Genomic DNA, 27851 nt, shown 5'->3' with positions numbered 1-27851 from the left:
GTGAAGGGAACAGCCCTGAGAGCTGTGATGGATGGCACCGAGTGAAGGAACAGCTGAGCGCTGTGAGCAGCAGCTCTGAGGCTGCTGTACCGCTGAGAGCAGTTGTGTTGGAACATGCTCTGCTCACAGCTGTCGGGATCTCCACCCTTCGGGCCCCACGTTGGCCACCAGGAGGATTGTGATGCTGTCGCCCGACAGCTGCTCAGCAACACACAGCCCTTCCAGCACTGAGCTTTCTCTTTGTGGTTTGCCAAGAGATTCAGATAAAGAAAGACAAAATTCATTGGTTGAGACAAAAACTATTTACTCAGACCAACAAGGAGAGAGAAATAACAGTAATAGTAATAACATTTTTATGCTTACAGAATTAGTGGTGCTCAACACAGCTGCCCACCACTCTTTGACCAATGCTCTGACTTCGAAAGGATTTGCAGTCCCAGTGTGTGTTCACAGGTCTGAGAAGTAGAAGGTAGGGTTTCGGGTTTAGAATTGAGCATTTAGAGTTGAGGATTTGGTGTCATCGTGAGGGGCGTGGAGTACACTGGTAAGGATTTCGGGATGTCAGGCTGGGGGTATTTGGGATTCTGGTGGCTAAGACTGGTTAACAGTGGGGCTGGGCTTGGGAGTCTGGAATTGCTTAGTTTTGGGAATTCAAGCATGTGTTTGGGGTGTCTCACTATGGATTGAGGGTGCCTGATAAGAGTTCTGATAAGTGTTTAGGGCTAAGAGATATGGGGAGGCTTAAATTTGAGGACTCCGTAGGTGAGATACTGGCATTCCTATGCATGGCATTTGGGGGTTTCTCTATGGCTTGGAGTGCCATTGGGATCTGGGGCTGTTCAGTAAGTTTGGTGATTCTCTGGGACTTTTAGCTCACTGCGGACTACATGGGTGGTATTTGCTCAGATCTGGGGGTGCCTATAGTGTGTGGGTTTGTATAGGGCTGGAAGAAGACCGGAGAGACTGGTGGATTACATCTAGAGTTCCTGCAATATAGAATTTGGTTTTCCCATGGGCTGGATTTGGGGATGCACATGGGACAAAGAAAGCCGTATGAGGCTGAGAGTCTCCCGGGGTCCATAGGGACAGGATTTGGAGTTCAGAGTGGGGTTTGGAGGAGTTCCCAGGGGGCAAGTTCAGTTTATGGATTCGATGTCTCAGACATTGTCCTGGAAGTGAATGGCTTCAGACATCCTGGATGAGGGGGCATCCGTATCAAAATGGGGAGAGGAGAGGGATGGGGGTTATGGAGGGTGCCAAAGAGTACAGGGGTGGTCAGTAGTGCATGGAAGTGGAGGCAGGGGAAAGTTAAGGGGATTGATCCACCTATACGGGATGGAAGATGAGGAAGGACACAGCTGGAGGGAGGTATAGGGATTGAAAGGTATGGGAGGGAGACTGGGGAGTATAAGAACTGTGCAAGAGGAAACAGAGCATACTTGGGTGCAATCTAAAGCTGCTCTATCGAGTGTCAAAGTGATTCAGTTGTATTCCCCACCAGGGCTGTCATCTCTTCGTATCCAGAGGCTGCAGGCATCAAGGACAAAGTAGAGGCCAAGGCCAAAGACGAGGGCAGCAGTGCAGCCCCTCACCACTGTCACCACCAGGTTCCCATGGGACCTCCTCACATCACCTGTGGGGTCCAGCAGTGTGCATGTCCCCATCCCAGGACATCAACTCCATGGGGATGGGATGCAGAGATTCTGCCAGAAAGGAGTGGCACCAGGGACACCGACATGGGGGCTCAAACCTACCTGGGAGTGCAAGTGCAGGTGTCACCTCCAGTGTCACGCTGTCCCCAAGGGGTGAGGAAAGAAGGTAGAAGCCACCAATGTGGCAGGAGCACCTATAGGTGCCAGAGTCAGCTTGTGTCACCCCAAAGAGGGTGAAGGTGGCCGTGCCCCCACCACTGGGGTCCTGGAGCTGGATAGGGGCTGAGTGCCCATCCTTGTGCAGGAAGATGGTGCCCCTGTTCTCCTGGTTGCTGCACCAGATGGTGACATTGGTCCCTGTTCCCACTTTACTCCCAGAGCTCATGGAAATACTGGGTGGGGGCAATTTGGGATCTGTGTCCAAAGGGGAGACAGCAATGGGACATGGCCCTGTTGGGTCAGCTCAGGGCCAATCACTGTCCCCAGTGTCCTCACCTGTCACCACCAGCTCCACGGCGTCACTCTTCTCCGATGTCCCTGGTGGCTCCAAAACACGGTACCGGCAATGATATTTCACTGCATCTTTCCTCTCTACACTAACCAAGAAGAATTCAGCTGTGTCCTGTACCATGTCCATGTCTGCCTGCTTTACATACCACCAGTATCCTTCTGTGTAGAGCTCAACTTGTGCAGCTGACTGGGGCAGGTGGCACCGCAGGGTGACATTGTCCCCCAGGGACACCCCCTGGCTGGGGTGCAGTGACAGGGAGGGTTGGGGCACTAGGACAGGGGACAGCAGTCAGCCTTGTCCCTGCACACCCTCCTCTGCCCCTCTGATGGCCCCCTGACCACGCTCCCCTCCCTCTCTCCCCATTCTCCTCTTATTCCCATACTCACACAGCTGTGCCCTGCTTCCTGCCACCAGCCACCAACCTGCAAGGGACAAAGTCCTGGTCCCACACTGGGCCACCAACACCCAGGGCACCACGTCCCCATTGTCACTCACCCACGATGAGGGTCAGCACCATTGGCGCCATGAGGCAGGAGCAGCTTGGAGACGGCCAGACTGCAGTGGGGACAGGGGTTGGCGTTGAGCTGCTGTCAGTTCCCCTTTTAGGACAAGATGTTTTGGTGTCACCACCTGACGTGGAAATCACTGCCAAAACGGGAAGTGGCACTGTGGGGTCCCCAGCAGTGTGGCTCACATGGAGCTGTGCAAATAGTCCTCCTTTTTTTGTCCTTTGCACTTTGTCATCGCTTGGTTGTTACACACCATCCTCAGTGCTCTGCCAGCACGTGGCCCTGCACGTTGTCCCCCTGGGATGCCAAACACAGCACAAGTGGCTCCAATGGTGTGTCCCACATGGGATGTCACACAAGTTCCCCAACACGTCCAGCCAGCTGCCACCACACACCTTGGGCACCACATTCTGTCCCCACTCTACTTTCCTCTGCGATCCCCACTGGGGACAGCAGCAGCGACCTTTGGGGACACAGTGACACCCACACAGACATTTGTCACATGCTAAGGACACACAGGTGTGCATTATTTTGTACGTGGATCAGTGTACACACATGATGTCACGCACACACAGAGGCAGAGCACTGAGCATGGAGTACACGTGTACAGCTGCTGTGCCTGTGTGACTGTGCCACACATGTCGGATACATGACCAGAAGCAGAGGCACATATGTGGAGGCTCACATACGGGTGTGCACATGTGTGGTCAGATACGTGGATCCTGCTGGGCTTGGGGTGGCTGGGGACAGATCTGAGGTCCCACAGGACTGGTGGCTCGATTTTGGCTTGGATTGCAAAGAGTTTTGGTTTCCAGAGGAATGGTGGGTGTATTTTGGGGCAGGACTGGAAGGTTGGAGGGACCCCTCAGGAATGAGGAGTTCCTTTGGGGACAAGGAGATGAACTCAGGTCCCACAGGGCTGGTTATGGGGTGGAGCTCAGAACTGTGAGCAGTGGAAATAAGCAGCTGTGTGCAGGGATTGGGGAACAGGGCTCAAAGGTGCTGAGAAAATCATCCGTAAACACAGGAGCTGTGAATTTTCAGCTGGAATGCACAGTGCTGCAGCCAGGCATTCAGCTCAGAACTGTTGCCGTGTGTCTCTCCCAGGCTCCATGAGCCCTCTGTGAGCAGAGAGAAACAGCCATGGCTCCACATCTGCCTCATCCATGGCACGGCCCTTTGGGGTACGGACATCTGTGACAAACTATTGCCAAGGACGGAGCACAGGAGGAGGGAAATGCCCTCAGCACTCCCTGACAGACACCTGAGAGCTCACTAAGAACGGCAGCTGCTTCCACTGAACCAGACTGATGCGTTTGTTTCACAAAAAAAGGGCAAACACCTCAAACTCGTTTAATGGGTTTGCTTCTCTTTTTTTAGTTTGAATGAACAATATCAAAAAGTTCAGTTAGTAAGAGTTGAACTACACCATATTCTTCATGAGGGCTATTCTGAAAGTAAAACCTGCAGGTTTATTACTTTGGCCCACGACATCGGATGGGAATGTCAGAGGGACAGCAGCAGAGGTGGAACCTTCCCACCAGTGTCCCATCCCCTTTTGTTGCCACGTGACAGACGGCAGCAGAGGGGACACATTGGCACAACGGCATCTGACACGGATATGGGACAGAGCTGAATTCCCCCATGCAGAAATAATGGCCCCACTGACATTCATCGACGCTTGTGAGCTCTGATGGAGACCAAGTGGCGGATGTGAGCACAGTGAGGCGGTGCGTTTCAGCAGTGCTGACAGTGACAGCAGTGTGAGAACACTCCTTGAATTGCACTCGTGGGCTCGTGCACGCCTGTTGTTACACACCACTGCAGTGTTATGGGGCCTTTTGTGGTGACTTGGGACCAAGCCAGGGATCCCTCAAGGCTGCTGGTGGAGTTTGGTGCAGAGCTGTGGGGGTCCTACAAGAGTGTTGGATGAAGTTTGGGTGTGTATGGGGAGGGTTTGGAGGTGTCCAGGGGTGTAAAGGAATCCAGGTGATAAGGATGGATTGTGATGGTAGTGATGACTGTTCAGGGATGAAGTGGGATTAGGGACAATTTGGTGCACACTGGTGGGGATTTGGGGGACGTTAAATTTGGGGAGATTTGTGGGACTGCGGGAGCAGAGGGCATCAATGAGACCCAAGCGGGAACTTGGTGTCTGTTTCCATTCTTGCACTCCAAAAAGGAGGCAACCCACGTGGGGGACATCAGTGGGGTCTCCCAGAGCCCACCTCAGCATAGATAACAGGGGGCTGGGGGACCGTGCTGGCCCCAGGGCGGCAGAAGCTGGGGGTCACAACTTGCAGCTCAGTGTAGGTCAGCCCTTCGTTGTCTTCTGGTGGCACCTGGAGACACAGGGAAACGGTGGGGTGATACCACGGGGTTCCCCAGAGTGCTTGTGGGGGGACCAATGGTCTCAGTATGTAGGGTAATAGCCAAGAGAGTGCGCTTGTGGTTCTGGGCTGGCTGAGATTCGGGGTCTGCATGGGTCAGACTCTGAGGGATGCTACAAGTGTTGTTAGGGCTTCCCACTACTTGGCTTGAGGGTGCCCATGGGATCTGGGGGATGGTTAAGGGTTTAGGGGTGTGCAGAAGCTTAGTTGTGGAGTTTCTACGGGTATGACGTAGGTGTTTGTGGTCTCCCATGGGGTATTCAGTGGACATTTAGGGTTTGGAGATCTGACAGTTGGCTGAGATTGTCAGCGCCGTGGGTCAGACACTAAGGGTCCGGATGAGTGGTGTTTTGGGTTCATGTTCTGTGATGTTCATGGAGTTTGTGTTTAGCTTGGGGTGTAGATGTCCTCAGGGAATATGGGGGCTGAGATGAAGGTTGTGGGGACTCCCCACAGTGTGGATTTGGGTTGTACATGGGTTGGGTTTGGGGAGTGCAGATAAGGTTATGGTAAGCCATACAGTACTGGAGGTCCTCTGGGTTCACCATGGGTTTCGGGTTCCTCTTATGGTCTGCTGGGAGGGGGAGAGCTTAGGGAGCAGTTTGGAATTTAAGGTCATCACACACAGACTCTTACCTGGAGCTCCTTGGCCTTGGAACTCTTGAGGGGTTCACCTGCATCAAAAAGAGGAAAGGGGGAGGGTCGTGGTTATGGAGGAACTCAGAGGGATCCCAGAGGATGAGGCCGAAGGCGAGGACAGTGGCACAGCCCCCTGCCACTGCCACAACCAGGCTCCCACGGGATTCCCCATTGGCACCTGTGCAGTCTGGGTGTTTGGGTGATGCCATCCCCAGAAACCGCCTCCCTGGGGACGGGATGAGGTGACACTGCCACCCATGGGTGATACGAGGGACATAGACATGGGAGACTCAGACCTACCTGGACGTGTAGGTGGGGATGTCACCTCAAGTGTCACGCTGTCCCCGAGGGGTGAGGACACAAAGGGGTGACCCCAGGGGCGGTAGGAGCAGCTGTAGGTGCCGGTGTCAGCTGGGGACACCCCAAAGAGGGTGAAGGTGGCCATTCCTCCACCACTGGGGTCCTGGCGCTGGACAGGGGCTGAGTGCCCACCCTTGTGCAGGAGGAAGGAGGATCCATAATCCCAGTTCCAGCACTGGATGGTGACATTGGACCCTCTCCCCACGTGGATACTGATATTGATGGCTGTCATCACGTGTCCCTCAAAGCTCAGAGAAATGCCAGGTGGGGGGTACCTGCGATCTGTGTGCAGGGAGGGCAGAGAGGTGGGACACCACCCTGTGGGTACAGCCCAAGGCCCACCATTATTCCCAGTGCCCTCGCCTGTCAGCACCAGCTCCACGGGATCGCTCTTTTCTGATGTCCCCAGTGGCTCAGACACATGGTACTGGCACCGATACGCCCCTGCATGCTCCCAACTCGTGCTAACAAAGGAGAACTCGACCGCATCCTGCTCCTTGTCCTGGTACTTGTTGTGTGTCCTACTTCCGTCCTGGTACAGCCAGACCCAGGCAGCCAGCCGGCTCAAGTGGCAGCGCAGGGTGACAGTGTCCCCGAGGGACACCCCCTGGCTGGGATGCAGCGACAGGAAGGGTCGGGGCACTAGGACAGGGGACAGCAGTCAGCCTTCTCCCTGCACACCCTCCTGTGTACCTCTGATGGCACCCTGACCACACTCCCCTCCCTCTCTCCCCATTCTTCCTCTGTCCCCATACTCAACGATGCCGTGCTCTGCTAATTGCCACCAGCCACCAACCTGCAAGGGACACGGTCCTGGTCCCACACAGGGCCACCAAACCCCATGGCACCACATCCCCATTGTCACTCACCCAGGATGAGGGCCAGCGCCATTGGTGCCATGAGGCAGGAGCAGCTCTGGGACAGCAAGACTGCAGTGAGGACAGGGAGTGGTGAGAGAAAGCAGCTCTCAGTTCCCCTTTTGCATCAGGACGTTGTGATTTGTCACCTCCTCACGTGTCAAATTCAGTCCCCAGGGAGTGGCAATGTTTTGAACCTGATGGGGTGGCACACACATAAGCAGCACAGAAGGTTCCACTGGGGTGTCGCACACAAGCAGTCAACCCTGGGATGTCACACAGTGTCCTCAAAGATCTTCCACCACCACGTGGCCTTGCTTGGTGTCGCCCATGGATGCCAATTGCAGGACATGTAGCTCCAAATGGGTTTCTCCCATGGGATGTCACTTGTGCTCTCCAACACGTCCAGCCAGCTGTCACCACGTGCTTTGGGTACCACACTCTGTGCTCACCGTGCAGAGTTTGTGTGGGCAAAGCTCAGTGAGGGGTGAAGCTGCACGATGCTGAGTGGGACAACAGAGAGGGGTTTTGAAATGGATGAACAACAAAGGTAGGAGCAGCGAGAACATCAGTTCGTGACTGGATGAGAATGGGCGCCTTCCAAACTGGGACAGAGATGAAGCAGAGACGTCTGGTGCCTTCTCTGCTGCTTTCTGCAGCAGCAGCGATGGGCTCTGGGACCACAGGTGCACTGAGATGAATGACCGTGACTCAGTGCAGAGTTGGAGTTTCCCTCGAGAACTCATGAAGGTGAAACCGGCACTGAGGGTCCAAATGCAATCAGCAATCTGAATGAGAATCTCTGCACTGTGATTGCTATGGAGGCATTGGCACTCTGACTGTTACATCTCTCTGTGCGGCTGAGCGACGCGACGAGGAGAAATGGAAAGAAGCCTTGCACTGCTGAACAGCTTCAGGAGAGGAAAGGGAAGAGAAGGAGATGGAGTGCAGGGAAGAGAAAGAGAGAGACGGGCAGAGGAAGGGATCAGCGCTGTGGATGGCAGCGTAGTTCAGCCAAAGTGTTCTAAGTGTCCCCATTCTGTGAGTGTGCCCATGCCAAAGCTGCAAAGTCTGGCAGTGCTGCAGTCCCAGAGCTTCTCCCCAGCATCCCTTTGTGCCCGCTGGGCTGATTGGTGCCACGGCAGGGCTCGTATCTTGCTCGTGTTGGGGACAATGGTGAGGGACACTGCCCGTGTCCTCCCACACCCCGTGCTGCCCACAGACATCCTGCCTCAGGGCTGTTTCTGAATGGGGTCTTCAACATAAATAAAGCCAGAAACACACAGAGAAGACAAAAAGGGAAGTGAGAAATAACGGTGATTTTAATTATAGACATCTGAATAGATAGAAACCAGTGATGCACGATGCAACTGCTCACCGCTCATCACCTCCTGCAGTGGCTTCTCCCCCCCAGGAAGCTCCTCAGAGCTCACCTGATGCCATACAGGCAGCACAGAGCAAGAAACTGAGAAACGGAGCCATCCTTGGCTCTGTGCAGCACTGCTCAGTGAACTCTCTGGCTGCGGATCTGTCTCTGCTTCTCTGAGAGTTCTGCTTATGAGCCCCGGGAACGGGGGATGCAGGGGGTTGTTCTCATGCCGGCACAGAACATAAGCTCTGATATCTCAATCTCACTGATTTTCCTCAACCCTTCCGCCTTTTTTCCCTCACAGTTCCACTATTTGTACCCTCAATTACACTCCCACACACCATCAAACCAGTTCATCCCACTCCCTCCAAAGCCCACGACTCAAACAATACATTCCCACAGACACCCAGCACTCGGTCTCACCATTACAAAACTCAGTTATAACATCTGGTCCTGTTACATCATTTATGTTCCTGGATTCTTAGTCAGTGTTCCCCCAGGCTCACCAATGACATCTCTCCACTGAGCCAGAGGGGTCTTTTCAGTTTTTCTCTTGACACCCTTTGTCCCATCACAGCTGTTTATCCCGGCTGCTCTTCAGGACTGGTTGAAAATCCCTTGTGTGATGCTGGGTAATGGAGCCCACCCGCTTCCCCAGGGCACCAAATTCCCTGGGTAAGAGTCGTAACCAACGTCCCCAGCAACACAGAGTATTTCAAGCAGGGAATGGGATTCCACAAGGAACACTTTTACAACACAAACGTTGAACCATCACAAAGACAGCAGTAGTGACTCACACAGATCCCATCACCAAGAGAAAGAAAACCGGTTCAGATATTCCCTCCTTCCACAAAGTCCCACTCCTCACTTTCCTGCCCAGCCCCTCCTGGCAGTGCGGTGTGACAGTGACCCCTGTTACCCCAAACTGTAAATGTCCTCCCCAGCACCCACACCGTGCCAGGGCCGTTCCCCCGTCACCTTTCAGGCAGACTCACGGTTTCCATCCCGTGCCAAAATAAATCCCCCCTTGGGTGCCTTCAGGGCTGATGCACAGTTCTTACTGCCGTGCACCCTGCGCTGCCCTGCCCGACTCACAGTGCTTTTCCCCAAAGCCTTCACCAGAGAGCAGAAGCAGAGACAGAGAATGCAGAGTGAGGGAATGTCTTTCTCCAGAGGATCTTGTCTTCTCACGCTTGAGAGTTGCAGTCAAGTGATGAGAAAGGCTCTTCTCAGAGTGTAGAAAAGCCTTTCTCATCATTCAATGACTGTTTCCAGTGGGATAGGGGAGAGAAGCAGAGGAAAAATAATCTGGAACTCAGAGGCTGAGAGAAAAACCGGTTTAATAAGACAGTCAAGGAAGAGAGAAAGAACAGTGATGGTTTATGAGGGAATCTATAGGAGATGTACGTTGGGCTGAATGGGAGTCAGGGGGCTCTGGAGGTGATCTGTAGGGGAGGGGTGGATAAGATAATTGATAGGGGCTGGAAGGGGAGGCAGGGGATACATGGGGGGATTTGTAGGAGATGGGATGGGGGCAGGGAACACTTGGGGGAATCGATATGAAACCAATAGTGGATCAAAAGGTACACCTGGTGCACTCTACAGAAGAATGGAAGGGGAGCAAGAGGACAACTGGGGAGATCTACAGAGGTCTGCAGGAGATCAAAACCATTAAATCCCTTCCCCACCCAGACTCTCATCTCTCCGTATCCAGAGGCTGCGGGCATCTGATGATGACAAAGAAGATGCCAAGGGCAAAAACGAGGGCAGCAGCACAGCCCCTCAGCTCTGCCACCACCAGGTTCCCATGGGACACCAACTCAGCACCTGCGGGGCGCAGGAGTTATTTGGATGTCTTCATCCCCAGCATCACCGCCACGGGGAAGGGATGTGATGACACTGCCACCCATGGGTGACACTGGAGGCACCCAAATGGGAGCTGGTACCTACCTGGGGGTGCAGGTGTGGGTGTCACCTCCAATGTCATACTGTCCCCAAGGGGCGAGGACAGAAAGGGGGAATGCCAGGGGTGGGAGGAGCACCTGTAGGTGCCGGAGTCTGCCAGGGCCACCCCAAAGAAGGTGAAGGAGGCCGTGCCAGCATCATCAGGGTCCTGACGTTGCACCGCGGCTGAGCACCCAGCCTTGTGCAGGAGGAAGGTGGCCCCATAGTCCTTGTTCCAGCAGCGGATGGTGACATTGGTCCCTGTCCCCACACGTTCCTGGGGGTGAAGGGAGATGTTGGGTGGGGGAAAGCTGTGATCTGCATAAGGGGAGTGGACAGCAATAGGAAATGGTCCTGTTGGGAGTGCCCAGTGCCATCTGCTGTCCCCAGTGACCTCACCTGTCAGCACCAGCTCCACGGGCTCACTCCTCGCTGATATGTCCTCATAACCAGACACCTCGTACTGGCACCAATATGTACCTGCGTGTTTCCTCATTATGCTAGGGAAGGAGAACTCTGCCATGTCCTGCTCCTTGTCAATGTACCTGGACAACGTCCAAACCCCCTCCTGGTGCAGCGAGACCCAGGCAGCTGGACGGGGCAGGTGGCACCTTAGTGTGACATTGCTCCCCACTTCTATCCCCTGGCTGGGGTGCAGCGACAGGGAGGGTCTGGGCACTTGGAAAAGGAACAGCAGTGAGCCTTGTCCCTGCACACCTTCCCCTCTGCTGGCTTCCTGCTCATGCTCTCCTCCCTCTGTCCACATTTTCCCCTGGTCCCCATACTCACGATGCTGGGCCCTGCTCGCTGCCACCAGCCACCAACCTGCAAGGGACACGGTCCTGATCCCACACAGGGCCATCAACCCCCGTGGCACCACGTCTCCATTGTCACTCACCCAGGATGAGGTCCAGCGCCATTGGTGCCATGAGGCCGGAGCAGCTTGGGGACAGCGAGACTGCAGTGGGGACGGGGAGTGGCTGGAGATCCACTCTCACTTCCCCTTGGAGACACAATGGCATGATGTCACCTCCTCATCTGACAATTCTCTTCCCCATGTGGTGGCACCATGGGGCCCAGCATGGGCTGGCACACGTGGACTGGTTCATACAACTGTTTTTGTGGTGCCCCACACAAGCTGCCACCTGTCAGCTGTCACACACTGTGCCCAAAAGGCTGCCAGTGCGTGGCCTTGCTGGCTGTCCCCTGTGAGATGCCAACTGCAGGACACATGGCTGCAATGGGGTGTCACACATGGGATGTTGCACGCATTCCACAACATGTGCAGCCTGCACTTAACCCACTGTCCCCACTGCACTTTCCTCTGCCATCCCCACTGGGGACAGCATCTGCAATCTCTGGGGACACGGTGACACCCACTCCAATATGGACACATGCTGATGCTGACATGTGCACTGGGGAACACGTGGTCCCACCACCCAATTCCTCTCCATGCTGCACCGGAAGGAGCTGAGCACAGAGTCCCCCATGGAGGCTCAGAAGCCACCACCTTGCACCTCACATCTGGAAGGGCAGACGAACAAACAGGTTCAGATGGGGGGAAAATCACAATGATCATCTCCAAGAAAACAAAATATGTCTCTGTTTTCAAGTAGGAGTCAAACAGTTTTCCCACCCAGTGCACCACTTCTACCTCTCAATGAACTTCCAAATCTCAAAGCACAGCTCTGAATGCTACGGTGCCTTTCCAGACCTCAGAACCTCATAACTACCTCTGGAGTCAGATCTCGATGTGGCCCCAGTCCCAGAAGTACCCCAGATTTATTGGGTTGGAGAAGCAGCAGCCACCAGGACAGGCAGAAGAACTCACAGGTGAGAGGAGGGAGAGTGGTTCACCCAATTCCATGGATGCTCTTTCTTTCCCTTGAGAGGCCAACCCCGACCTGGGAGATGCCTTTCTTTTTTCTTTTGAAGCTCTGGAAAAGAGGAGAGAAGAAAGATCACAGGCTGTTGGGATATTCCCAGCAAGCCACTCTGCGCAGTACTTTTCCTTCGACCAAGAATACAAAGTTCTTTGTTGCCTGCACTCCTTTGGTGCTTGCAAAGTACAGTCAGCCACCCACAGTTTTAGTGCAGAGATCTCCTGGCTTTGGTGGGAAATTTGAGGAGAGGACACAACCTACCCTCAGGACAACCATTATCCCACCTACAGTGACTAAAGTCACTCCATCGCTGGAGCTTGAGATATAAAATGGTCTTTTTGATCCAACCTCTACTCAGACCATCTGCTGTTTCCTGGGGAATTTTTTCCTAGAAGGCCATTTTCTCAGCCCACAGGACTTCCCCTTTTCTATTTTTAAGCTTCCTCCTCCATTCTGTGCACCACACAGACCACACTGTGTGGCACAAACCCTCCTTCCCTCTCTTCCCTCCTCTTTCCCATGCTCCAAAATAGACATAATTTCAGAAAACAATCCCCAAAATGCACGTGTCAATTCAAGACCCCCCCAGATATATTTTCCACCCGTTTAGGTCTACCAGGGGGATAATGAAGATGGGAAGAAGAGTCAGGAGTACCGAAAGAAGGCAGTGCTGAAGAGAGGAAGGCAGAAAGGAATGAATACTACACTGCTCTGTCTAAACTGCACTGAAATTCCACATATCCCCTTTGGGCTTTTAACTCTTCATCTCTTCCTACATCTCTTTCTTCTCATTCAATATCATGCAGAAATTGGGAGCTAAGGGGAGAATCCTCCAAAGTGACGGTGACTCAAGTTCGTCACGGAGGAGGAGAAAAACAAGACGCAGTGAGAGGGACAAGAATCAGATTGATCACTGCTCTGATTCCAAGGTCTGTTTTGAGGAGTGAAAGTGTTGGCCCTCAGCGCTGGAGAAGGGATGGGGGTGAGACTCATCTGGAGGTGGCAGTCCTGAATTGGCAAAGAGCAACGATGACCACCATGAAGATGATGAAGATGACTCCCAGGCTCCCCTCAGACACCCCTTGTGCCTGCTGGGTTAGCAGTTCACCTTCCCAAGGTCAAAAACAAGGGAGTTCACAACAACAGCTTGGCCAAAAACGGATGTGTAGCCAAACTCTCTCATGAAAACGATAGAGCGGTGTGTCAGCAAAGCACTGCCAGAGTTTGGGCATACCAAGCACAGCACAGAAAGTCAAGAATGTGCTTTCTGTTAGTCCTTTCCAGCATCCCTTCCTTCTGTCCTATCGACTGCAGCACTCAGCTCAGCGCCATCAGCAAAGTGCTGAGCCTGCACCCCATGCCATCATCTCTGTCAGTGAGAGAGGTGGTGAAGAGCAGCGCTCCCAGGAGGGACCTCTGGGGGTCACGACTTAACACTACCTCCACTGGACATGGAGCCGTTGAGCACAGCCCTCTGGCTGCGACTTCCAAACCAATTCCTTCTCTCCAGGACAGCCCAATCCTCACATCCATCTCTCTCCCATTTTGAGATGAGGGTGTGGTGTGAGATCTTGTCAAGGACACTGTGGAAGCCCGGGTAGATGACATCAGTTGCCTTTGGATGACATCAATTACCCTCAAATGCTCATCTCTAACATCTCTTCCTTAACCACCATACATTCATTACGACCGGTTGAGAATCCCAAAGCCAACCAATCCACCCCAAAATCCAGCCACCGTTTACGAAGGACAACACATTTTTCTGATTTATGTCAATAACCCCACCACATCTGCTGTGGGATGCCACAATCTGTACCAATCCAACACAACAGACCACAGGTGTTCCTCGATGTACATCTTAGTCCTTAGCATCTGACAAATGCCTGTGTGGGTGTCACTGTGTCCCCAAAGGTCCCTGCTGCTGTCCCCAGTGGGGATGGTGGAGGAATGCACAGTGGGGACAGAGTGTGGTGCCCAAAATATGCGGTGACAGCTACCTGGATGTGTTGGGGATCACATGAGATATTCCGTGTGGGACACCCCATTGGAGCCACGTGTGCTGTGTTTGGAACCCCATGTTGGGCACAGTGGCAGGCCACGTTCAGGAAGTGCTTTGTGGACAGTTTGTGAGAGCTGACAGGTGACAGCCTGTGTGGGGCGCTGTAAAGGAGATGTGTGCACTGTCATCTGCGTGCCACAATTGTCATATGGGGAGGTGACATCATGGCAGTTCTATCCCTCCCTCCAGCTGTGTCCTTCCTCATCTTCATCCCATACAGGTGGATCAATCCCCTAAACTTTCCCCTGCCTCCACTTCCATGCACTACTGATCCCCCTTGTACTCTTTGGCACCCTCCATAACCCCCATCCTGCTCCCCTCCCCATTTTTATACGGATGCCCCCTCATCCAGGAAGTCTGAAGCCATTCACTTCCAGGACAATGTCTGAGACATCAAATCCATAAAATGAACTTGCCCTCTTGGAGACTCCCCCAAAACACCACTGTTAACTCCAAACCCTGTCCCTATGGACCCCAAGAGACTCCCAGCCTCATACTGCATACCCAAATCCAGCCCATGGGAAACCCAAAATAGTACGAATTCCAGATGTAATCCACCAGCCTCTCTCGTGTTCTTCCAGCCCTACACACACCCAGACCTTATATGCATCCCCAGATCTGAGCAAATAGCACCCAAGTAGTCTGCAGCACGCTCTAAGTCTCAGGGAATCACCAAACTTCCTGCACAGCCCCCAGATCCCATGGGCATCCCAAGCAATAGTGGAACGCCCAAATGCCATGCATAGAGACCCCATGCACTTCACAATGACACCAAATACCTAAATGCTCAATTCTTACCCCACGATCCTTACTTGTACTCCCCAAATCTCTTGACACACACTGCAGAAGGGACTGCAAATCCTTCCCAAGTTGGAGCACTGGTCAGAGAGCGGTGGGCAGTTGTGTTGAGCATCACTGATTTAGTAAGCATAGAAATGTTTTTACCACTACGGTTATTTCTCTCTTCCTTTTTGGTCTGAGTAAATAGTTTTTATCTCAGCCTATGAGTTTTGTCTTTCTTTGAATCCCTCCCCAACCCATAAAGAGGGGGCTTGGTGACAGAAGGGCAGTGTGTTGCTGAGCTGCTGCCGGGTGACAGCACCGCAGTCCTTGTGGTGCCCAACGTGGGGCTGAAGGCTGGACACCCCAACAGCTGTGAGCAGAGCGTGTTCCAACACAACTGCTCTCAGCGGTACAGCAGCCTCAGAGCTGCTGCTCACAGCACTCAGCTGTTCCCTCACTCTGACTCTGTTGCCCTGGAGACCCCAGAAAAGCACGGACTGCCCTATCGGGCACTGTGATCATTCAGTGCCCTCAGTGTGCGCACTCCCCATCTGTGCAGATGTCACTGTGTCCCCAGGTGGTCACTGCTGCTGATCCATGGTGACAGCTGGCCGGACGTGTTGGGGACAGCATGTGGCACGCCTTGTGGGATATTCCATTGGAGCCATGGGAGCTGTGTTTGGCATCCCATGGGGGACAGTGCAAGGCCACGCGCTGGCAGCCCTTTGTGGTCTGAGTGTGACACTTGAGAGGTAACAGCTTGTGTGGAGCACAGCAACAGGGACTGTGTGCAGTGCTGTGTGTCTGTCACTGGGAAACCAAAAGTGCCACCAGACATTATGGATATTTATCACATGAGGTGGAGACTTCATGTCTCCATCCTGTGCCCAAAGAGGAAATGAGTTTGCTTCTCCTGAAACTCCCGGTCTCTGCTGCAGTCTCTCTGTCCCAAAGCTGCTCCTGCCTCATGGTACCAATGGCACTGGCCATCATCCTGGGTGAGTGACAATGGGGACGTGGTGCCATGGGGGTTGGTGGCCCTGTGTGCGACCAGGACCGTGTCCCTTGCAGGTTGGTGGCTGATGATGACAGCGAGCAGGGCACAGCATCGTGAGTATGGACATGGGGGGAGAACAGGGAGAGGGGAGGGGAGCATTGTCTGGGGGCCATCAGAGGGGCAGAGGAAGGTGTGCATGGACAAGGCTGACTGCTGTCCCCTGTCCTAGTGCCCCGACCCTCCCTGTCGCAGCACCCCAGCCAGGGGGTGTCCCTGGGGGACAATGTCACCCTGCGCTGCCACCTGCCCCAGCCAGTTGCCTGGGTCCGGCTCTGCCAGGAAGAACGATTCCTCTCCTGCATGTACAAGCACCAGGTACAGAACACGGCAGAGTTCTCCTTTGTTAGCACAAGTAAGGAACATGCGGGGACATATCGGTGCCAGTACCAGGTGTCAGAGGAATGGGGGGCATGGCAGAAGAGTGACCCCGTGGAGCTGGTGCTGACAGGTGAGAGTGTTGGGGACAATGGGTGGCCCTGGTCGATGCCCACAAGGTTATGTCTCATTGCTGTCCCTTCTTTGCACACAGATTACAACTCACCCCCACCCAGCATTTCCCTGAGCCGGGAGGGATGCGTGGAGATGGGGAGCAACGTCACCCTCTGTGTGGAGACAAGGACCAATGTCACCATCCAATGTAGGAACAAGGATAACGGGACCTCCCTCCTCCTGCACAAGGATGGGTGCTCAGCCCCTGTCCAGCACCAGGATCCTGATGGTGCTGGCACGGCCTCCTTCCTCCTCTTTGGAGTGACCCTGGCAGACTCTGGCACCTACAGGTGCTCCTCTCGCAGCAGGAACTTCCCCTTTGTGTCCTCACCCCTTGGGGGCAGCGTGACGCTGGAGGTGACTCCCACACCCACACCCCCAGGTAGGTTCAAGCCTCCTTATTTTGTTGCCCCCAGTGTCACCCATGGGTGGCAGAGTCATCACATCCCATCCCTCTGCAGGTGATGCTGGGGATGAAGACACCCAAATACCTGCATCCCACAGTGCTGAGTTGGTGTCCCATGGGAACCTGGTGCTGGCGGTGGTGAGGGGCTGCGCTGCTGCCCTCATCTTTGGCCTCGGCATCTTCTTTGTCATTGATGCCCACAGGCACTGGATACAGAGATGTGAGGCCTGGTGGGGAAAGTCTTAGATGGTTTTGATGTCCTACAGAACTCCCCAGTTGTCCCCTTCCTCCTCTTCCCTTCTCCTGTAGAATGCACCAGGTGTGCCATTCGATCCACTACAGGTTGCCTATCGATTCTCCCAAGTGTCCCCTGCTCCCCTTCCATCACCTATAAATGCCCCCACATATCCCTCTATTTCCCCTTCCAGCCCTCATACATTACCCCAGTCATCTTGTGCACGGATGTCCATCCTTTACTGATCCCCTAGAAATTCATTCAAGTATCTCCTGACTCCCCTGCCATTCCCTCTATGTCCCCACATGCTCTACAAGCATCACTTCCCTTTCACCCTCCATAACCCCAACCCTCTTCCCCTCCTGTATTCACACAGGGGCTGACACAAACATCGCCGAGGCCATGCACTTTCAGGTAAGGGAAACCTAAAGGTGAGGGATCCTAAATCCCAACCCTGCCCCCATCCTCCAATTGCACCCTCCTCCTCATACAGCTTACTCTACACTAATGCGCAGCCCCAGATCCTCACCATGGGGAAGCCCAAATCTGCATTGTGGAGAGCTCCCCAGGCCCCAGATCAAAGTTTTTTTGGAGGACTTTTTTTTGGAGACCCTAGGCATCTCCCAGCCCTAATCAACCCCCTGATAATGTGAGCAGCCCCAAACTATGTAGTGAGACCCCAAAAACCCTCACAAAGGATATCCCTTTTTGAGAGTTTTGGACCAATGACACCCCAAATCAAAGCCCCCCCAGGTCCCAAACACACCAACTACGATCACCACTCACACTTCCCACAGAGCTGTCCCTCCTCACTTCCATACAGAGGAGCTCCGCAGCCATTCTCCACTGTCTCCAAGTGACCCCTGGTGACAGTGAGGGACTGATCTGTGCCAACCAGGAGATGCCGCCTCATGGGGGGACCCACCACTCCACAGCCCCCAGTTACCAATGCTAACGTGAGTGCTGGCAGACCCTACCAAGGCCTCCCTCCAGCGTGTCTCATTTTTGGGATGCACAGTGGCAGAGAACCCAATTCAATGTTTTGAGCTCCCTCTCAATGATTCCCAGATCTCACCTCATCTAGCACCCTCAAGTCCTTGCCAGATCCCCCAAGTGCTTCCCAATCACACCAAACCCCTAAATGCTCATCTCTAACCACAGCCTCCTTTCCTTGCCATCCAATCCTTCAGCACCCTTTCATAGTATGGGTGGAGATCCCGACAGCTGTGAGCAGAGCGTGTTCCAACACAACTGCTCTCAGCGGTACAGCAGCCTCAGAGCTGCTGCTCACAGCGCTCAGCTGTTCCTTCACTCGGTGCCATCCATCACAGCTCTCAGGGCTGTTCCCTTCACTGCGCTGGCGCTGCTTCTCGCCTCTGAGGGCTGCCCTGCAATTCTGGATGCTTCTGCCCGTTTGTCTGCAGCGTGTGCTCGTGTGACAGCGGCCATGGATGCCATGTGCTCCTTGTGCTCAGCAGTGCCATCACTCTGGCACTGCAGGACCCTCACCGCGGGAACTCCTCACACGGGCACTCTCTGCTCCACAGGAGTGCCAAGTGTTGATGGACATTTTTAAATCCCTCCACCAAACACTGGCTGATCCAACCCCTGCCACAGGCCCTGTGGTTAGCCCAGATTCTCAGCCAGGTCATAGCACAGAGTCCCACAGGCGTGGGGTTGGAAGTGACCTCTGGAGTTCACCAAATCCAACCTCTCTGCTCAACTTGTTTCCCTGCTGTTGGTTGCACAGGAAAGCATCCGGGTGGCTTTTAATTACCTGCAGAGAAAGAGAACCCACCACCTCTCTGTGCAGCCTGTTTCAGTGCTCTGTCTCCCACACAGTATAGCAGTTCTTCCTCATGATTTGATGCAACTTCCTGAGCTCCAGTTTGTGCCCACTGCCCCTCGTCCAGTCACTGCACACCACTCAAGAGAGCACAACCCAATGGTGCAGAATGGCAGCATGGAGCTCTGGTGTGTCAGCCACTCCTCCCAGCTTTGTGCCACCTGCAAACCTGCTGAGGGTGGACTCCATCCCTTTGTCCAGGTCACTGATGGAGATGTTGAACAGCACCAGATCCAGCACCGACCCCTGGCGAACACCACGAGTCACAGCCACCAAGCGCACCCTGCGCTGCTGATGGAGCCCAAAGCCATGGACTCAATGAGCTCCACCAACACTTCACAGGGATGACCAAGGGACCACGGAAATGCTGTGTGTGTATGTGTACTGAAACACAGGATAGGAGATGGTGGTTAATTAGGCTGCATGGGAAACAGTGGGACCTGAGCCTGATGTAAGCTGTATGGAACATGGCGGGGTATTGTCCTGGTTTCAGCTGGGATAAAGCTGATTTGCTTCCTTGTGTCCCGTGAGTTTTGGCTTCAGAAAACCAATGCTGATGGCACAGAGGTGGTTCAGCTGATGCTGAGCAGTGCTGCACAGAGCTGAGAGTGGTTCCGTTTCTCAGCTTCTTGCCTTGTGCTGCCAGCAAGGGGCTGGGGGGCACCAGGAGCTGAGAGGGGACCAAACCAGGACAGCTGACCTGCAGTGCCAAAGGCATCTCCCACACCATATGGCATCGGGTGAGAAATGGAACTCTGAGGAGAGCTGCATGGGGTGAGCGGGTGCAGCTCGGGGATGGGTTGGGAATCAATGAGTAGAGGTGAACAATTGTGTTTTGCAAATATACTGCATAGATGTACACACAGATGTACTGCTTGTGTAACGCCTTGCCTTTGTGTATCTGTGTGTGAGATCATGTCTGTAAACCTGTGTGTGACCACAGCAATGCACAAGTGTGTCCTTAGCAGGTACGCACCACATTGGTGTAACACGTGTGCTCCTTCTCTGCCAAAACTCTTACTCCTTACTGCCAAAACATTTCCTTAGAGTTGATCCATGTCTGTGCCACACGTGTGCTCCACTGTGCCTGTGTGCCCATAGCACATCCTATGCCTGCGTGGTGCCACTGCATCCCCAAAGGTCCCTGCTACTGCCCCCAGTGGGGATGGTGGAGGAAAGCACAGTGGGGACGGAGTGTGGTACCTGAAGTGCGTAGGGACAGCCAGCTGGACGTGTTGGGGACCACATGTGACATCCCATGGGGGACACCCCTTTGGAGCCATGTCCTGTGTTTGGCATTCCATGGGGGGAAAAGTGCAGGACCATGTGCTGGCAGAACTCTGTGTGTGACACCCAAGCCCGGACAAACTGCAAAGGACAAACCAGCGGGGACTATTTGCACAGCTCCATGTGTACAACATTTCTGGGGACCCCAACGTGCCACTTCCCGTTTGGGCTGTGATTGCCACATCAGTTGGCAACATCACACCATCCTGTCCAAAAGAGGAACTGGCAGCAGCCCAACGCCACTCCCTGTCCCCACTGCAGTCTCACTGTCTCCAAGCTGCTCCTGCCTCATGACACCAATGGCACTGGCCCTCATTCTCGGTGTGTGACAATGGGGATGTGATGCCAAGGGGGTTGGAGGCCCTGTGTGGAACCAGAACCGTGTCCATTGCAGGTTGGTGGCTGGTGGCAGCGAGCAGAGCACAGCATCGTGAGTATGGAGATGGGGGGAGCATGGGGAGAGAGGGAGGGGAGCATTGTCAGGGTGCCAGCAGAGGTACACAGGGGGGTGTGCAGGGACAAGGCTGACTGCTGTCCCCTGTCCTAGTGCTCCGACCCTCCCTGTCACTGCACCCCAGCCAGGGGGTGTCACTGGGGGAAAATGTCACCCTGCGCTGCCACCTGCCCCAGCTGGCTGCCTGGGTCCGGCTGTACCAGGAAGGGCATCAAACATACCGCAATTACAATTACAAGAAGCAGGACACTGCAGACTTCTCCTTCTTGAACACAAATCGGGAGCACGCAGGTAGATATTGGTGTCAGTACCGGCTGCCTTGGTCAGCAGTGGATTCAGAGAAGAGTGATCCTGTGGAGCTGGTGCTGACAGGTGAGGGCACTGGGGACAGCAGATGGTTCTGCTTGCTCCCAACAGGACCGTGTCCCACTGCTGTCCCTTCCCTCATGCAGATCGCAGTTTCCCCCCACCCAGCATTTCCCTGAGCCCTGAGGAATGTGTGGAGATGGGGACCAATGTCACCATCCAGTGCTGGAACAAGGACTATGGGGCCACCTTCCTTCTGCACAAGGATGGGTACTCAGCCCCCATCCAACGCCAGGACTCCAATGTGGTGGGCACAGCCACCTTCACCATCTTTGGGGTGACCCCAGCTGACAGTGGCACCTATAGGTGCTCCTACCGCCCCTGGGGTCACCCCTTTCTGTCCTCACCCCTTGGGAGTAACGTGACTCTGGAGGTGACACCCACACCTGCACACCCGGGTGGGTCTCTACCCCATTTGAGTACCCTTGGTGCCACCCATGAGTGGCTGTGTCACCTCCTGTCCCTATAGAGGTGGTGGTTGAGGATGTGATAACCCAAACACCCGGACCCCACAGGTGCTGCAGACAGTTCCCATGGGATGCTGGTGGTGGCAGTGGCTGGGGGCTGCACTGCTGCCTTTGTCTTCATCCTCGTCCTTGTTGTCTTCTTCCTCCTCGGTGCCTGCAGACGTCGGATACAGAGAGATGAGTGCCCTGGTGGGGAAGGGTTTAAGCGTCTTTATTTCTCAGTTGATCCTCTCAAAGTCTCCACTTACCCCCATAGCCCCATCCCATTCTCCTCCTTGTTTTGATGCAGGCACCCCTGCAGAAAGGCCTGAGGACATGGAATTCCAGGTAAGTGTCCAGGTCAGGGAACCCCAAACTCCGGCCTGACCCTTGGAACATGTCCTGATCCCATTCACAGCCCCAAACCCTGTCCATGGGGATCCCAGGGGATCCACAGCCTCATATGGTTTGCCTTAATGTTAAGGACAGCCCCCAAACCCAGACCATGAGGAACTCCAAATCCGCATTGTGGAGACACCCAAATCTGAGCCCTCAGATTCCCCTGGCCCCTCCAAAACTAAAATACCCCTCAGATCCCATGGGCCACTTTCACACTGTGTAGGAAGAACCCCAAACATCACTCACGCGGTGTCCCTCCCAAAGGACATTGGGGACCCCCAGGTTGACACTCTGCCTTCCCACTGTGTCCCAGGTGCCTTCCAGTGACAGCGAGGGTCTGACCTACATGGAGCTGCAAGCTGTGACCCCCAGCACTCCGCCCCTCAACCCCCCCGCTGACCCCCAGCCCTCTGTTATCTACGCCGAGGTAGCAGTTGGGAGGCATCACTGATGCCTCCATACGTGTGCACAGACACGTGTGTGTTATGTGCTCACATGTACTGCCAGCGTGCACAGTGCAGGTGTGTTGTGTGTGCTTACCGTCACGTGTGCACTGCATGCATGTATCACTGCATGTGTTCCTATGTGTCACACGTGTTCACCGTCACATGTGCACAACAGTTACACCCAGATGTGCACTCCGTGATTAACTCCATTCCTTGGTGTCTGCAGCATCACGCGTGTACACCAGTAGATGTGCACAGTGCTGCACATGGGTGTCCTTAGCATGTTTTCTGAGACCGGTAAAGAATGCGGGAGGTGAGCAACAAGACTTTGTGGACAGTTTTTCATTCCAAAGCAGTGCTCTGAAGAGAAGCTCTCAGGAAATGGACGTGTATTCCTGCTCTGAGCCTTGGCTGACTCCATCGCGGTATCTGTCCCTGCTGGCTGGGAGAGGTGTGACTCAGGAGACAGAGAGAGATTCACCTGCCTCCAAACCCCCTGAGAGGGACGGTGCACATGTGCTCCCCGTGCCTGCACTCTCCAGGCCCTCCCTGTGTCCGTGTGTCCTTACCATGTGCCCCACGTCAGCGCCACGTCTGTCCCTACAGCACACACACGTCCCCTTCCCGTGTGCGCATCTCCAGCTCCACATCCCAAACCAGCACCCGGCCCACAGTGAAGTTGGGACATAATTCCCATTTCTGGAGCGTTTTATCCCACTTTCCTGGATGAGAGTTCTGATTCTGAAGTGTTAGATTCTGCTTCATGAGGGAGGATTCCTATTTCTGGAAGGTTTTTCCCTTCCTCTACCTCTGAAAATTGTTATTCCTTTTTTTGGGGATAATTCTCAATTCTGGAGAGTTTCAACCAACCTTTGGTGGAAGATTTGCCATTTCCAAACATTTTTACCCTAATTTCTGGTAGAATTATCGCTTGTGGATGTATTTATCCCAACTGTTGGGGAAAATTGTCATTTGTGACAGGTTTTATCTGCGTTTGAGAGAGGATTCCCACTTCTGGATGGTTTTCTCCTGTTCTCCTGGAAGGAGATTCCCAGTCTGGAATATTTCATCCTGCCTTTTGGGGCAGGATCCCTATTTCTACAAAGGTCTGTGCTACTTTTTGGGGAGGATTTCTTCTTCTGCACAGTTTTATAGTTATGCTTCTGGAGGGCTTAATTCTCAATTCGAAGGCCAATTCCTGCTTCTGGGGTGTTTTATCCTGGATTTGGTGTTAAAAATACCCATTCTAGAGTATTTTTGCCTGCCTTTTTTGGTAGGATTCGCAATTCTGGGGTATTTTGTCCGTCCTTTGGGTGCCAGGATTCCCATTGCTGGAAGGTTTTACCTTTCTTTTATTCCATTCCAGCAGAAGCAGCTCTTGGGCACAAGGTTTTGCTGACAGTGATGTTGCAAATCCTTTGATAATTTCACAGCACCCAGCACTGACATCAGGGCTGAAGGACAGTGACACAGCTGTGAGGTCAGGCCAAACATGCCTGCTGTTTTGTTTTTAATGACCACCAAGGTTATTTATCTGTCAGGACACAGCTTGACTGATGCTCACACTGGTCTGCGGGTTTAAGAAGCAGAGTTTGGGTTGTGTTTGCTTATTATTATTTTTTTGTGGGGAGGGGAGGGAAGGGGTGGGGAGGGGAGGGGAGGGGAGGGGAGGGGAGGGGAGGGGAGGGGAGGGGAGGAGAGGGGAGGAGAGGGGAGGAGAGGGGAGGAGAGGAGAGGAGAGGAGAGGAGAGGAGAGGAGAGGAGAGGAGAGGAGAGGAGAGGAGAGGAGAGGAGAGGAGAGGAGAGGAGAGGAGAGGAGAGGAGAGGAGAGGAGAGGAGAGGAGAGGAGAGGAGAGGAGAGGAGAGGAGAGGAGAGGAGAGGAGAGGAGAGGAGAGGAGAGGAGAGGAGAGGAGTCCACTCCTTCTTCCTGTCATTCTAATTCAGTCCACAGAATGATTTCCTCATCTGCTGGTTCTGACAGCACCACACAGCATCGCCGAGTGGCATTCCGTTCAGCAGTGAATTGGCTCTGCAGGGCTGTCCGTGGTTCCTGCCAGGATGTCAGCCTTCCATCAGCAGGGTGTTGAATGCAGAGCCTCTCCTTCTGGGCTGTCAGCAGTGCTGCTCCCAACACAGCACACACTGGGTGGTTCTGAGCCCAACCAGTTCTCAGGAGGGAAGGGCAGCCACTGCACCTTTTCAGCTCCTCGGGAACAGGGGAGCTGAAACACCGGCATTTCCCAGGCAGCCAGGGCTTGTCCCTGCTCGGACCTCTCTGGCATGGAGCCTTCCTGGGGTAGAGCTGGGAGGTCACAACCAGACCTTCCCACACTGAGGGGATCTGACAGCTGCACCAGGTGAGTGTCACGTCCTGTGCATGGAGGGAGGGAGGGACTGCAAGGAGTGCAGTGCTGTCACACAGCAGCAGCTCAGCACCACACAGCTTTTATTCCCACTGACCCCTCCCAGTGGGTCTGGGGAGAGAACCAGAGAAAATGAGGAAGAATTCATCGGTGGAGATAAAATCTATTTACTGAGACAGAAAAGGAAGCGAGAAATAACAGTACTGCTAATCAGATAGATGTATATACTTCTGCAAAGCAAGTGATGCACAAAGGAGTTGCTCAACACCCAAAGACCAAGGATACAACCAGGGCAGAAAGGGAGGCAAGGGATTTTGGGGGGTCTACATGGAATCTATAGGAAATCTGTAGGAGATGGAAGGAGAGGAAAGGACATTCTGTGGGACTTCCGTAAGAAGGGAAGACTGGCACAGATAAGGGTGTCTCAGGAATGTGTCAGGTGGTGGTGTCTGGGACAGGACAGCAGAGGATTTGGACGTCTCAGGGAGTGTTAAGGTACTTGAGGGGATAAGGAAGGATTTTAGGGTAAGAGATGAGCATTTGGGATTTGGTGTGAGTGGGAAGTATTTTGGATGCACCAGTGAGAATTTGGGAGTGTTAGATTTGGGGAGATCAGCTGGTCTGAGATAAGAAGAGGACATCAGGGAGTCCCAAGCAGGGAACTTGAGGTCTGTCCCCTTCCACACACCCCAAAAATGAGGCACCTGGGAGGCCCATCAGCACGGTAATTCAGTGCTCACTGTGGTGTAGATAACGGGGGGTTGGTTGGCGGTGGGGGAACTGGGAGTCTGGGAGCACGGGATGGCAGCTGGCATCTCGACGTAAGTCACATCCTCGCTGTCCCTGGGGGGCACCTGGAGATACAGGAGGAGAGTGGGGTGCTACCATGGGGTTCCCCAAGATGGGTGGGCTGAGGGTTGGCCTCTGGTGAAGGTATGAGGGGGATGTGACCATGAGGGTGAGTCTGGAGTTCTGCGGGGGTACCGGGGGGGTCTGCAAGGGGGATATTTGGGGTCCAGCTATGGTCTTGGGGTACCTACGGACCGGGGGAATAGAGGGGCCTTTTTTTTTTTATATTCCCCATGGGTCATTGGGATTCTGTGTGGGTGCATTTAGGTCCGCTCTTCTCAAGTTGTATGTGCCTGTATGTTCTGGGAGGGATTAAGGCTTGGAGGGCTTGTGTGGGTCTGGAGACTTAGGATTGTGGGCTGAGGGTTCTCCTCAATGCAGATTTGGATTTCCCATGAGCTGGATAGATGTGGGGCACATAAATGTCAGAGTAAGCCATATGAGGCTGGGGTTCATCTGTGGGCCTCATGGGAAGGGTGTGGGTCTCCATAGTGATGTTCTCTGTGTGCCCCAAGGGGTGAACTGGGACTTGGGGTCCACTGACACAGACACTTACCTTGATTGACATTGACTTAAGCATTTCAGGGGTGACAACTGCATCAAAAAGAGGAAGTTGAAAGATGAAGGATACGTGGTCTCGATGGAATACTTGGTGGTCCTTAAAGATCTGTAGGGGATCAAAGAACAGGTAGGGGACACCTGGGGGGATCTGTAGGGAATGGAAAAGGGCACTTGGGGAATTCAACTGAGGACAGAAAGAGGAGGCAGGGCACTTGAGAGGATCTTTAAGGGATGGAAACCGTTTAACCACTTCCTCACCAGGGCTCTTATCTCTCCTTGTCCAGAGGCTGCGGGCATCGAGGACAAAGTAGAGGCCCAGGCTGAAGACCAAGACAGCAGCACAGCCCCTCACCACCGCCACCACCAGGTTCCCATGGGACCGCCCCTGGGCACCTGTGGGGTGCAAGTGTTTGGGTGTTAACATCACAGGGCAGGGATGCAGGGACAGTTCCACCCATGGGTGACACTGGGGGCGTGCAAATGGGGTCTCAGACCCGACTGGGGTTGCAGGTGTGGGTGTCACCTCCATCATCATGCTGCCCCCTAGGGGTGAGGACACAAATGTGTGATCCTTGGGGTTGTAGGATTTTGTACTGGTGCTGGCAGAGGCCAGAGTCCCCCCTGAATGGGTGAAGGTTTCTGTACCCCACCCACAGTATTCCCAGTGGGATCCTGGCACAGGATAGGGTCCGAGCATTCAGCTGTGTGCAGGAGGAATGTGCCACCATGACCCCCATTCCAGCGGTGGGTGGTGACATCAATCCCCATTGCCACATGTTCCCTGGGCTCAGGGAAATGCCGAGTTGGGGGAAGCTGCGGTTTGCATGCAGGGAGGAGAAGACACCAGGGCCAGCTGGTGTCCATAGTGCCCTCACCTGTCAGCACCAGCTCCACGGGCTCACTCCTATTTGATGTCCACAGTGGCTCTGACACCTGGTACCGACACTGATATGTCCCTGCATCTTCCAGGTTTGTGACAGCAAAGGAGAACTCAGCTGTATCCTGCTCCTTGTCTTTTTGCTTGTCAGATCTGAGAGTTCCATTCAACCAGAGCTGGACCCAGGCAGGCATTCGGGGCAGGTGGCAGCGCAGGGTGACAGTGTCCCCCAGGGACACCTCCTGGCTGGGGTGCAGCGACAGGGAGGGTCGGGGCACTAGGACAGGGGACAGCAGTCAGCCTTGTCCCTGCACACCCTCCCCTGCAACTCTGATGGCACCCTGAACACACTCCCCTCCCACTCTCCCCATTCTTCCTCTGTCCCCATACTCACAATGCCGTGCTCTGCTCATTGCCACCAGCCACCAACCTGCAAGGGACACGGTCCTGGTCAGATACCTGGCCACCAACCCCCGTGGCACCACGTCCCCATTGTCACTCACCCAGGATGAGGGCCAGCGCCATTGTTGCCATGAGGCAGGAGCAGCTCTGGGACAGAGAGACTGCAGTGGGGTCAGGAAGTGGCCGGAGAGGCAATCTCATTTCCCCTTGGGGACAGGATGCCATGATGTCACCACCTCGTGACAAATTTCCCCCATTTGTGGTGACAATGCTTTGTCCTCAATTGGCTGACACACACAGGGCATTGCACACAGACCCTGTTTGTGTGTCCCACGCAGGCGATCACCCCTCAAGTGTCACTGACTGTCCCCAAAGTTCTGCCAGCACGTGCCTCGTGTGGTGTCCCCCATG

At 54.1% G+C, this 27851-nt stretch overlaps 5 protein-coding genes and 1 pseudogene across 9 annotated transcripts; 2 read left to right on the top strand and 4 right to left on the bottom strand.

Annotated features, from left to right (window-relative positions):
• Nucleotides 1-292: 292 nt before the first annotated feature.
• Nucleotides 293-27586, bottom strand: LOC116241489 (osteoclast-associated immunoglobulin-like receptor). The gene is made up of 6 exons (XM_090127923.1): nt 27469-27586; nt 2550-2585; nt 2148-2432; nt 1755-2066; nt 1440-1633; nt 293-455 (listed from the first exon to the last, which is right to left on the bottom strand). Exons 3-5 carry the CDS (start codon nt 2287-2289, stop codon nt 1482-1484), a joined length of 606 nt encoding a protein of 201 aa, XP_089984049.1. The 5' UTR covers nt 2290-2432; nt 2550-2585; nt 27469-27586; the 3' UTR covers nt 293-455; nt 1440-1481.
• Nucleotides 4009-8150, bottom strand: LOC149914250 (T-cell-interacting, activating receptor on myeloid cells protein 1-like). The gene is made up of 4 exons (XM_090127848.1): nt 6931-8150; nt 6002-6703; nt 5699-5736; nt 4009-5014 (listed from the first exon to the last, which is right to left on the bottom strand). Exons 1-4 carry the CDS (start codon nt 6959-6961, stop codon nt 4877-4879), a joined length of 909 nt encoding a protein of 302 aa, XP_089983974.1. The 5' UTR covers nt 6962-8150; the 3' UTR covers nt 4009-4876.
• Nucleotides 9611-11579, bottom strand: LOC149914249 (T-cell-interacting, activating receptor on myeloid cells protein 1-like; annotated as a pseudogene). Its single transcript, XR_016460663.1, has 5 exons — nt 11130-11579; nt 11021-11056; nt 10631-10909; nt 10238-10549; nt 9611-10114 (listed from the first exon to the last, which is right to left on the bottom strand). The product of XR_016460663.1 is annotated as a T-cell-interacting, activating receptor on myeloid cells protein 1-like (transcript).
• On the top strand, nt 11983-19978 carry LOC149914248 (platelet glycoprotein VI-like). The gene is made up of 8 exons (XM_090127543.1): nt 11983-12064; nt 15895-15954; nt 16028-16066; nt 16183-16461; nt 16543-16884; nt 16964-17128; nt 17520-17557; nt 19191-19978. The coding sequence occupies exons 1-8, from the start codon at nt 11983-11985 to the stop codon at nt 19335-19337; spliced, it is 1152 nt and encodes a 383-aa protein (XP_089983669.1). The 3' UTR covers nt 19338-19978.
• Nucleotides 20211-24013, top strand: LOC149914247 (osteoclast-associated immunoglobulin-like receptor). Its single transcript, XM_090127605.1, has 6 exons — nt 20211-20706; nt 20824-21102; nt 21183-21494; nt 21612-21752; nt 21853-21890; nt 22255-24013. The coding sequence occupies exons 1-6, from the start codon at nt 20619-20621 to the stop codon at nt 22390-22392; spliced, it is 996 nt and encodes a 331-aa protein (XP_089983731.1). The 5' UTR covers nt 20211-20618; the 3' UTR covers nt 22393-24013.
• On the bottom strand, nt 24903-27773 carry LOC149914246 (leukocyte immunoglobulin-like receptor subfamily B member 3A). 4 transcript variants are annotated; one of them, XM_090127835.1, is made up of 6 exons: nt 27542-27771; nt 27433-27468; nt 27037-27315; nt 26420-26554; nt 26157-26194; nt 24903-25605 (listed from the first exon to the last, which is right to left on the bottom strand). In XM_090127835.1, the coding sequence occupies exons 1-6, from the start codon at nt 27663-27665 to the stop codon at nt 25468-25470; spliced, it is 750 nt and encodes a 249-aa protein (XP_089983961.1). In that variant the 5' UTR covers nt 27666-27771; the 3' UTR covers nt 24903-25467. The 4 variants fall into 4 exon arrangements, with proteins under 4 accessions (XP_089983961.1, XP_089983960.1, XP_089983962.1 ...); XM_090127834.1 differs by having other exon boundaries at nt 26157-26554; XM_090127837.1 differs by lacking the exon at nt 24903-25605 and having other exon boundaries at nt 26194-26309; nt 27542-27772.
• Between the last annotated feature and the right edge of the window lie 78 nt (nt 27774-27851).

The sequence above is a fragment of the Phasianus colchicus genome, chromosome 31 (genome assembly GCF_987193195.1).
Source record: "Phasianus colchicus chromosome 31, bPhaCol1.hap1.1, whole genome shotgun sequence".
NCBI classification, from domain to species: domain Eukaryota; kingdom Metazoa; phylum Chordata; class Aves; order Galliformes; family Phasianidae; genus Phasianus; species Phasianus colchicus.
The sequence above is the reverse complement of the archived record's forward strand: the minus strand, read 5'-3'. Positions and strand labels throughout refer to the sequence as shown.

Bases quoted from the DNA above. Each gene is read 5' to 3' on its own strand.
- LOC116241489 (XM_090127923.1), bottom strand. From the start codon at position 2,289: ATGGACATGGTACAGGACACAGCTGAATTCTTCTTGGTTAGTGTAGAG. The intron at 2,067-2,147 runs GTGAGGACACTG...CTTTGGACACAG, and splicing joins CGTGGAGCTGGTGGTGACAG to ATCCCAAATTGCCCCCACCC. The intron at 1,634-1,754 runs GTAGGTTTGAGC...TGGACCCCACAG, and splicing joins ACCTGCACTTGCACTCCCAG to GTGATGTGAGGAGGTCCCAT.
- LOC149914250 (XM_090127848.1), bottom strand. From the start codon at position 6,961: ATGGCACCAATGGCGCTGGCCCTCATCCTGG. The intron at 5,737-6,001 runs GTAGGTCTGAGT...TTTTTGATGCAG, and splicing joins ATCCCCACCTACACGTCCAG to GTGAACCCCTCAAGAGTTCC. The intron at 5,015-5,698 runs GTAAGAGTCTGT...CTGTGTCTCCAG, and splicing joins CCAAGGCCAAGGAGCTCCAG to GTGCCACCAGAAGACAACGA.
- LOC149914248 (XM_090127543.1), top strand. From the start codon at position 11,983: ATGTGGCCCCAGTCCCAGAAGTACCCCAGATTTATTGGGTTGGAGAAG. The intron at 12,065-15,894 runs GTGAGAGGAGGG...TCTCTGCTGCAG, and splicing joins ACAGGCAGAAGAACTCACAG to TCTCTCTGTCCCAAAGCTGC. The intron at 16,885-16,963 runs GTAGGTTCAAGC...ATCCCTCTGCAG, and splicing joins TCCCACACCCACACCCCCAG to GTGATGCTGGGGATGAAGAC.
- LOC149914247 (XM_090127605.1), top strand. From the start codon at position 20,619: ATGCCAAGGGGGTTGGAGGCCCTGTGTGGAACCAGAACCGTGTCCATT. The intron at 21,103-21,182 runs GTGAGGGCACTG...TCCCTCATGCAG, and splicing joins TGTGGAGCTGGTGCTGACAG to ATCGCAGTTTCCCCCCACCC. The intron at 21,495-21,611 runs GTGGGTCTCTAC...CGGACCCCACAG, and splicing joins ACCCACACCTGCACACCCGG to GTGCTGCAGACAGTTCCCAT.
- LOC149914246 (XM_090127834.1), bottom strand. From the start codon at position 27,665: ATGGCATCCTGTCCCCAAGGGGAAATGAGATTGCCTCTCCGGCCACTT. The intron at 27,469-27,541 runs GTGAGTGACAAT...TGTCCCTTGCAG, and splicing joins GGCGCTGGCCCTCATCCTGG to GTTGGTGGCTGGTGGCAATG. The intron at 26,555-27,036 runs GTGAGGGCACTA...TGCACCCCACAG, and splicing joins CGTGGAGCTGGTGCTGACAG to GTGCCCAGGGGCGGTCCCAT.